This window comes from Ruditapes philippinarum, unplaced genomic scaffold (assembly GCF_026571515.1).
Source record: "Ruditapes philippinarum isolate M1 unplaced genomic scaffold, ASM2657151v2 ctg1381_1_1_1_1, whole genome shotgun sequence".
NCBI classification, from domain to species: Eukaryota; Metazoa; Mollusca; class Bivalvia; order Venerida; family Veneridae; genus Ruditapes; species Ruditapes philippinarum.
In genome coordinates this window covers 697,402-707,578 of record NW_026853170.1, presented here as the reverse complement: position 1 = coordinate 707,578, position 10,177 = coordinate 697,402, and the positions used below count along the sequence as shown (strand labels likewise).

Here is a 10,177-nt window from a genome sequence, read left to right as displayed (position 1 = left end):
GAAATTATTCAAAGATTGTGCAGATATTGATAATTTATCTTGTTTTGAAAAGTGAACAAGTACATCAACTACATGTTTTGTTCCACCTAACGATTACATCTTCATGTAGTTGGCGATATCAAACAATGTTGTTATATGTTATATTTATATTAAACAAACATACAAAATTGATTTTATCGTACAATATACACAGAGTGTAAACGTTTGTTTTAAAATATGTTTCATTTCAGGAAATATTCATTTCAAATACTACATTTACGTATACCATATGTCTTATTATTTTGAACTTCATTATTGCAATAACGTACATAAATACAATATACTTTTCACCTTTACAAACAAATGTTGATACTTATATTAATAGACATAAAATTTCATCTCTGCTGCAAGAATGAAAAATGCCCTGCCTCTGGTCAAGAGCAAAATCTGAATAGTATCGTCATAGTCGCGGAAAGCACGGTTTTATTTTTGTAAGTTTCAGGTCTTGTTAACTCCTGGTGTTACCCTAGTCTTGTCTTGTTCCTTTCCATGCTCTTTTTATTTCACAAGAATGATTCAAAAAGCAATTAATTTACTAATTGACATAGTGACATTCTCTAAAAGACACATTATTGTCTCAGGAGTATCAGAAAAAGCTAATGTATTGATTAAAACCAAAAGAAAAATATGAGCATGTACAACATAATCATAAGTATTATAGAACGTAACGAAAAAGTAAAAAGCAATACTACACACAAAATAAATAAATAAAACGTCTCTATTTTTTTATTCAATAATGCTATCTGTATATTTAATATAAGCCGTTTTGACATGGATAAGAGCTTTATTACTCAATGACCACTATTTACATAACAAGTATATGTACATGTATAGTTTTTAAATGTTTGATACATGCTTTAGTTTTCGGGGCAACAGTGAATAAATCGACAGATCATGCTTGGGTTTAATACTGTTACTTTCAAGAAAAACTGCATATATAATTACCTCTGTAAGTAAGACTAGATGCGACTTTTTTTTCATTGCTTTTAGGTGGATATATCTCTTTCAGAATTTGAATGAAACGCAAGGATGTATTCCAGTCAGTGCCCGGAGTAGTACTGCCCGGAACACGAGTAATAGAACCGTGTTCTAAATTAAAGCTTCCTTACATTAAACTATTGATTATATTTTCTGCATTTAAACCAAATGTCACACAACATGTCACAGATATTTGCTCATTGAAACATTGAAGTAGCATTAACATAAATATATCTGACCCTTAATAACAGCTGGACGGTTAAAATACCAGGATGTCTAGTTGAATATGGAAATATGGCGACCATACTGACTACTGCAAACAACGGTAAGTTCTTTCAGTTGAAACTGGTGAAAAAAAAACATAGTGTAGTGATTGAAAGTTATCACAACGCACACTAATTTGTACAAGTTATAATTACTTTTTCCCGCCAAGATTGCTTTGTAGGAGGATTTTGAAATGTATCAACATTTATGTTACTTGTCTTTATATTCATTATCCATCTAAGAACTTTATCGCCCTAAATAAAGTTTCAACACCAGGTAGAAATAAGATTATGAATGTGATTCTGAATTGGTAGTGCCGTATAGTGGATTGTCTATTCCAAGCTGCCTGTCTTTTGTTTTGTTTGTGTAATTTACAGACGGTATTTGATCTAGCTGTAGATGTAGACTTCCGCTAACTGCTATTTGACTATCATCTGTCAGTAAATCGTCATCAAATACAAGAGTAAACGGCTGCCGTCTGCAATACAAACAAATAAAAATAATAGTAGAATAATAAATTGTGATACATCTGATTTAAAATTAGAGTTCCATGCAATTTTAAATCATGGTCATTCTCAATTTGTTTGTATATCTTCACACGAAATAAATGAAAACAAGACAAACCTTTTTTTCATAACAATAAATATTGCCAAAACTCCTGCAATAAAAATGACGCCGCCGGTTATTCCAAGTGCTACCGGTATTGTGTTGCTCTGAAAGGAAACAACGTAAGTTACATTAAACATAGAACAGATAATTTCGAACAAGATTTTCATGCGTGTATCTTTTTTCTCAGTTTTTGACGTAACCTTTTTACGTCTCGAATAACATGATTTCAATTATATCAAGAATTTTAACATAATACAAATATTGGCCAAATTAAATAGAGGATATTTGTTTAGTTGTGAACTTTTGGTGTTCACAAGGTGAAATATATTTCGATCTTACACTAAACTAAACAAATTTTCTTTTTATTATATGCAAAGAAACGTTTTAAAAAGACATTAAACCTAATGCGCGCCAAATAATAATACAACGTGACGTCATTAAGTTGGTTCTCAGTTCTGTGCACGCTGGTTTTTCACTGAAACAACGTAAGGGGCTTAAATTCAAAACAGTGAAATTATCAAAGTGGTAATTTCACTGTTTCAAACAGTGAAATTACCAGTTTCATATCGCTGAGATATTTCTATAAACCACCGAAAAGCATGTAATAAATACGTATCATTTACCTTTCCGTCGTCTGGAGGGATAACAACTCTACCAACTTGTCCGTTCTGTTCTACTGGTGTTGTTGAAATTATTTTGAATGTAGGCTTCGAGTGTGCATTTGTCTTTGCTTCCGTAACGGATTTCTTTGACGATGGTATATAATTGGTGCTGAGTTTCGGGACGATTTGTGATGAAAAATGTCTAGTTGAAACTGTAATTTTAGATGATGATATGGATGCAGATGTTACTTTAGCCGTCATTTTTGTTGGTTTTAATTTAGCTGTTGATTTATGGTTCAACTTGGTTGATGGAAGTGAACTTAGATCCTTTGACGATGAAGTGGATGGGTTTACTGTCGATAAGGTGATGAGTTTTGGTGATGAGTTGTTGGATGAGCGTGTTGATTTTGTCATCATTGTTTGTTTTGATGCTTGCCGGGATACAGTTGCTGTTTGTGGTTTTGTTGGTTGCAAAGACGATGACTTTTGTTTTGACATTGATGCAGAAGCTGTTTGTGATGTTGTTTTTCCGATCGATGAAGTCATAGCTTTTGATGTTTTCCGTGTATCATGTTTTGTTGATTCTGATGCTGATGAAGTTGTTGACGCAGAACTTGGTGAGATTGATGGCAATTTTGTTGCTGATGTTGCCAATTTGGTTGTCGACTCTGTTGACCTAATTGCCGTTGCCTTTGATATTGTAGTTATTAAAGTAGAAAGTTTACTAGTCGGTTGTGTTGTTATCTGTTTTGTTGACGATATTGTTGAATTACTTATAGATTGCTTGGTTGAAATCTTTGGTAAAAGCGTTGTAGATTGTTTTAACGATGTTTTGAATGATTGCCTTGTTGATTGTTTTGTCGATGCTGTTGTTGATGTTTTAGTTGATGTGTGCGTTGATGGATATCTTGACTGTTTTGTCGACAATGTAGATATCGTGCTAGTTGAAACAGTCGCAGATTGTTTTGTCGAATGTGTTGTTGATTTTATTTTTGACTGTTTTGTTGATGTTATCTGTTTTGTTGACGAAATTGTTGAATTACCTATAAATTGTTTGGTTGAAATCTTTGGTAAAAGCGTTGTAGACTGTTTTAATAATGTTGTTGCTGATGTTTTAGTTGATTTATGCGTTGACGGATATCTTGACTGTTTTGTCGACAATGTAGATATCCTGCTAGTTGAAACAGTAGTAGATTGCTTAGTCGAATGTGTTGTTGATTTTATTTTTGACTGATTTGTTGACGTTTCTGGTAAAATTGCCGACGATGGCGTTTTTGATGGTTTCGTTAGTGTTGTTGATTTGATAGTGGATGATATTGTTGACTTTCGTGTCGAATATTTTAACACTGTTGAAGATTTACTGGATATTTCAGTAGATGTAATGACTGGTTTAACGGTTGAGTTTGTTTTTATCGTCGATGATATGGTAGATTTTGTTTTTAAATTTCTGGAATATTTTGTCGAAACGCGCGTTGACTTTCTAGATGATGATTTTGTTGATTTCATTGCGGGTGATTGTGTCGATAGCAATGTAGTTTTTGTTTCCATTTGAGTTGAATTAACTGTCGATGTTGAACTTATATTCGGCTTACTTGCTGTTGTTGATCTGATTGTTGGCGATCGAGACGAATTTTGTTTCACTGTACACCTTGGACCCGTGAAACCTGTAAAGTTAAACACAACTTTTCTATATAACAGTCGGTAACTTTAAGTTTTATATTAATATACACACACGCATACATTAAGCCTTGGTATTATTTATATATACATCATTGCTCATAATAACATAAGATAGTTTGTCGATATGCAGGATAACTGTCAAATTTGCGTTTTAATAACAAAATCGTCACTTTTTCACGTTAATGAATGTTTGAAATAGAAAAAAAATGAATATGTAGTAAAGAGTTACCATACTGCTTTATAATAAATAAGATTCGGGTTCATAAATGTTCCATTAAAACCATACAATTACAAGACTGATACATACCAGGGTTACAAACGATAGTCCCATTGCTACTACAATGTCCATTGTTGATAGGTACACAACGTGTCTCACATTTCTCACCGTAAAAACTCTTGTCACATCGAATGATTACATATATTTTAACACTGAAATACATACAATGTATATATTATTTTTACGATGTCTTATCCACATGTTAGATGAAAAAGGTGATTGATAAAAGTTGACATCGTTGATTGTAACAATTCAAGCAACTTGTTTATGACATAAGCTTCTGAAGTATACTGGTAATTATTATATCGTATAGCTGATGAGGCGGTTGATATACTTGAATTAAAAGCTAAATATATACATGTATATATACCTTGCCCAAGATTTCTGTCCAGTGAGTGAAAGATTTTTACGTTCATGATCATATCCTCGGTGTGTCCAGTTTGCTGTATCAACATGGTCATCACTAATTGGATTATCATTCCAGATCTCTACTCGCACTTGAAAACTACTCTATTAACAAGATTTAAAAATGAGATTTTAATCACTTAAAACAGATGCATTTGATATGGTACAGTTTGTAGTTTAGCTTACACTACATCATTGATTTAACCATGAATAACGCAAACAAAAATAAACAAATATTCATTATACTATTTAAGAAGTTTTGAAAATGTGTAACAGAGGTAAACTTTTTGACGTAATAGTGTGGTTTATTAACTGTCGTTATTTCTTATCTAATATGATTTGCCGAAACAATTAGGTACATGATCTTCGTTATATATCTGTATCAGTGGACATATCTGTCTGCTGGCATAATATCAGTAATATATTCAACCACAATTGCTTCATTTAACCTTAATTTTGTAGACATACCTAGTTATGAAAAATTCTTATTCGTTTATGTATAAAAAAACTTAATGAGTGCTCTCCAATCAACTATTTTCTTTATCTGAACTAACTCGAATCAATCAATCAATCAATTGAACAAACACTCACTCACTCACTCAATCAATTAAACAAACACTCAATCAATCAATCACTTAATCAAACACCCAATCAATTAATTAAACACTCACTCACTCACTCAATCAATCAATTAATCAAACACTCAATCAGAACAGAACAAAACCTAATATTTCATTGGCATTAAATATAGACAATATTTATAGACATATTAATTTTGTTTGTTTGTTTGTTTCATTTTAAGCCTTTTCCCAACAGTATTTCAGTCATATAGGCGAGTAGTTTCCTAACCATCGTTCCTGGAGAGTTACACCAGTACTAGACTACCTTCCTCCGCGCTAAACTACCAAAGCATCTCCCGGGGATCGAACCCACGCCAGAAAGGTAACTGAATTAGAAGTCATCGACTCTAACCCCTCGACCACGGAGGCGGTAGACATATTAATATAAAAATGCATAGAGGTGCATACAATCAATCAATTTTTCAAACACTCAATCGATCAATTAATTAAACACTCAGTCAGTCAATCAATTAATTAATCAACAAGAGGGCCATGATGGCCCTGAGGTCGCTCACCTGTATATAGACCCCAACCCCACCCCCACCCCCACCCCAACGTTGCAGGGTCAATTTAACCCCAAGGGCTTTTATTTGCACAAACTTGGTAGACATGTTTCATGCTAAACATCTAAGCTCTAGCTCATTGGGCTTTTTAAAAGAAGATTTTTTTAAAGTTTTTACTATACACATATAGTTAAAAACAATGACACCCCTGGGGACGGGCCAGTTTTGACCCCAGGGCTTTTATTTGAACAAACTTTGTAGACACTTACTAGAAGATGTTTCATGCTTAATATCTAAACTCTAGCTATTTGGGTTTTTTCAAAGAAGATTTTAAGTTTTTGCTATACACATATAAAGAAAATCAATGACCCCCTGGGGCGAGGCCAATTTTGACCCCAGGTCTTTTATTTGAACAAACTTTGTAGACACTCACTAAAAGATGTTTCATGCTTAATATCTTAACTCTAGCTATTTGGGTTTTTTCAAAGAAGATTTTTTAAGTCTTTGCTATACACATATAAGGAAAATCAATGACCCCCGGGGCGGTGCCAATTTTGACCCCAGGGCTTTTATTTGAACAAACTTGGTAGACACCCATTAGAACATGTTTCATGCTAAATATCTTAGCTCTAGCAATTTGAGTTCTTTAAAAGAAGATTTTTTAAGTTTTTACTATATGCTTATAGGGAAAATCAATGACCCCCTGGGACGAGGCCAATTTTGACCCCAGAAATTTTATTTGAACAAACTTGGTAGACACTTATTAGAACATGTTTCATGCTAAATATCTTAGCTCTTACTCTTTTGGTTCTTTAAAAGAAGATTTTTTAAGTTTTTACTATATGCATATAGGGAAAATCAATGACCCCCTGGGGCGGGGCCAATTTTGACCCCAGGGCTTTTATTTGAACAAACTTGGTAGACACCTATTAGAACATGTTTGATGCTCAATATCTTAGCCATAGCTCTTTGAGTTCTTTAAAAGAAGATTTTTTAAGTTTTTACTATATGCATATAGGGAAAATCAATGACCCCCTTGGGCGGGGCCAATTTTGACCCCAGGGCTTTTATTTGAACAAACTTGGTAGACATTCATTAGAACATGTTTCATGCTAAATATCTTAGCTCTAGCTCTTTGGGTTCTTTAAAAGAAGATTTTTTAAATTTTTACTATATGCATATAGGGAAAATCAATGACCCCCGGGGCGGGGCCAATTTTGACCCCAGGGTTTTTATTTGAACAAACTTGGTAGACACTCACTAGAAGATGTTTCATGCCAAATATCTAAGCTCTAGCTCTTATGGTTTTTTTAACAAGAAGATATTTAAAGTTTTTTTCTTTCGGTTGCCATGGCAACCAGAGTTCTGCATGGAATTAAATTCTTTGAACAATTTTTAAAGGTGACCACCAAAGGAACATTCCTGTGAAGTTTGGATGAAATTGGCTTAGTGGTTTATGAGGAGATGTCATTTAAAGTAAAAGTTTACGGACGGACGGACGGCCGGACGGACGGACGCCGGACGGACGCCGGACGAAAAGCGATCACAAAAGCTCACCCTGTCACTTTGTGACAGGTGAGCTAAAAACTCAATCAATTAAATAAAACTCAATCAATCAATCATTTAATCCAACACTCAATCAATTACTCAAACAATCAATTAATTAATCAATCAATCAATTAATTAAACACTTTATGAATCAAATAAACGAAATGAATGAATAAACAAAAACGTGGAAGCCTCCACATTCCTTATTTTATAACTTATGAAATATATACTTAATTACCGGTATAGTGACGAATGGAAATATAACAGGATTAGGTTTTATATCTCTACGATGTATGATGTCAGACAAATAATTAGCGTTGTTGGTAGATGACGTCACTTTCTGGTTTGATTTACAACTACAAGAAAATATTATGTTGAATATAAAAAAATTATCATGATTGAATTACAGGTCCAATACTTTAATATAGCCTTGCTAGTAATTAATTATTAGTGATATTCATTTTCTTTCGTTATCTAATTTAGGCTAATTAGAATAGTATCTAAAGGTCCTTGAATACGCAAAGACAGTTTGTAAATAGTTCCATATATTAGACTGTAAATCTTTGTATTGAGCGGCCACTGCTGGTATAGACAATCATTAAACGGGCCAAATGGTTTCACAAGCTTCTCTCACCACTCAGAAGTTTGGAATAATAAATTTTCATTAAACTTTGAAGATAAATACAGCACATGTTCATACGTTAAGACGGCTTGGTAAAGTTTTAGCACTGCTTGCAACGTTTTATTCTAAAGCTGGATGCTTATATCAGCATCGGTATTTAACTATCTATATCTGTCTAAAGTGTCACACTAATCTCATGGAAACTGCAAAATATTTGGTAACTGTGAACAGACAAGACTCGTTCCTGTTTAATATATATTATTTTACTGACAATGAAGTGTCAATACAAATAACAGTCTACCAGTATTGACTTACCTTACAGATGAAGCGCTGAGACAAACTTTAAAATAAGGATCACATTTATTAAACCCAAAAAAAAAATCACACGTTCTATCTTTGCGTATATATTTGTACTCCCATCAAACCAACTTCTATAACTGCACGTGTATGTACCACTGATGTGAACGGCGTAATGTAAACCTGGTAAAATAACAATAGTCGTCATGTATAATGAAAGTGATGAAAATGTAAAGATTTGTTACAAAAACACTATTGTAACAATTGATTTACATGTATTTTGTATATGTAATTTTTTCTGTTCTATTTTAGTATCATTCTGATATTTGTTTTCTTTGAAACACATTTCAATCATGGTGAATTAAAGTACACTTGTATTGCATTGACACATTTCTAATTGTAATGTACAAATTTGGTGAAATTAAACTAAACAATGTACACATTACATATTTATATATCAACACACGTTTAGCTAGAGAAAACCTTTGAAGTTTACCCCAAGGCTTCAGGAAAAAGGTGTAACCTTTATTTGTTGTAAAATAAGATTTTTGAATACACGCTTATCTCAAAGCTACTTAAACCGTACGTTAAATATTTACATTATCAAGTCTGCAGCCACTGTTTTACTTAAAAAGTATGAAAGTTACAATCAGCAATAATGCAATATTCATGAAGCCCTATCCCCCCCCTCTTACACTGTCCCCACCTCCCTCGACAAATTCCCTTCGCACTGTCCAAAATAAATTATCTTAAATAAATATGACATTACATAAACAAGGCACAGTTTTGATACTTTAATGAGTTCAATTAAAAGAATATACCATAGTCACAATCATCAAACAATCCAGCTTCATAATGTAATTAATGAAATATACGCGTCCTTTCAATAAAAATATTAAAAACAATTATATTTCAACTACAGGTTTGTTATGTATCTAAATGTATACTAAATGTAAACGAAAATAGTATGTTTGTATCAGGGACTGGTGTATCATAATATATATCAACATAAAATATACATGTGGCGATACTGTCTATATACAGTGTTTATATCAACAATCCTCCGACCGTCTGTACGAGTCTCATTTTGCTGTTATCATATAGATATTACAGTTATCAGCGATGACTGATGTTTAGATACATGGTACGACCTGGTGACTGGCTGCTCGGGACATGACCGCGATACCTCCTGGTGATCGAACGATATATACTCACTCCTAAACAGAATTTAAAGCTATGTAGAATGTATTATACTGGTACCATTGTATGATAAAAAACGCAAAATTCATCTTTAGATTTTATTTTATGAACTTATCATTTTGTTGTCAACAAATAATGAGTTCACATTAAAGTTTTTTAACATTGGTATCATTCAGAACACAACTATAATTGTTCCAGATATTACTATAAAATAAAAAAACACAATACACACTTCTTTATTCTTTAGTCTATGAAAAGATTCCTGGTTTGTATTATCTCTGTGTTTTTAAATTTATTACAAAAGCTCTTCAAATTAATAGAGTTCCTTACTTTTCGGAAAGATATGTACAATGGCGAGGATATCAGATGATTAATTGACAATTGCATTTTTAATATATTTCTTTTTATTCACACATAACAACCACATAAGGCGCACACCTGTAGTACCATGACGACATTTACAATAATCTACCTTTGTTGTTTTTTTAGTTGTTTTTTTTAGATTTAACGCAGCAGAAACCGCACAACTGGTT

General features: G+C 32.9%; 1 protein-coding gene across 1 annotated transcript; it reads right to left on the bottom strand.

Moving 5' to 3' along the window:
* Positions 1–267: 267 nt before the first annotated feature.
* On the bottom strand, positions 268–9,428 carry LOC132735987 (mucin-2-like). The gene is made up of 8 exons (XM_060723032.1): positions 9,266–9,428; positions 8,463–8,627; positions 7,764–7,881; positions 4,820–4,959; positions 4,480–4,601; positions 2,514–4,156; positions 1,906–1,994; positions 268–1,759 (listed from the first exon to the last, which is right to left on the bottom strand). The coding sequence occupies exons 6-8, from the start codon at positions 4,038–4,040 to the stop codon at positions 1,570–1,572; spliced, it is 1,806 nt and encodes a 601-aa protein (XP_060579015.1). The 5' UTR covers positions 4,041–4,156; positions 4,480–4,601; positions 4,820–4,959; positions 7,764–7,881; positions 8,463–8,627; positions 9,266–9,428; the 3' UTR covers positions 268–1,569.
* Between the last annotated feature and the right edge of the window lie 749 nt (positions 9,429–10,177).

Bases quoted from the DNA above. Each gene is read 5' to 3' on its own strand.
- LOC132735987 (XM_060723032.1), bottom strand. From the start codon at position 4,040: ATGGAAACAAAAACTACATTGCTATCGACACAATCACCCGCAATGAAA. The intron at 1,995-2,513 runs GTAAATGATACG...GTTTCCTTTCAG, and splicing joins TCCCTCCAGACGACGGAAAG to AGCAACACAATACCGGTAGC. The intron at 1,760-1,905 runs GTTTGTCTTGTT...TTTGTATTGCAG, and splicing joins TTTATTGTTATGAAAAAAAG to ACGGCAGCCGTTTACTCTTG.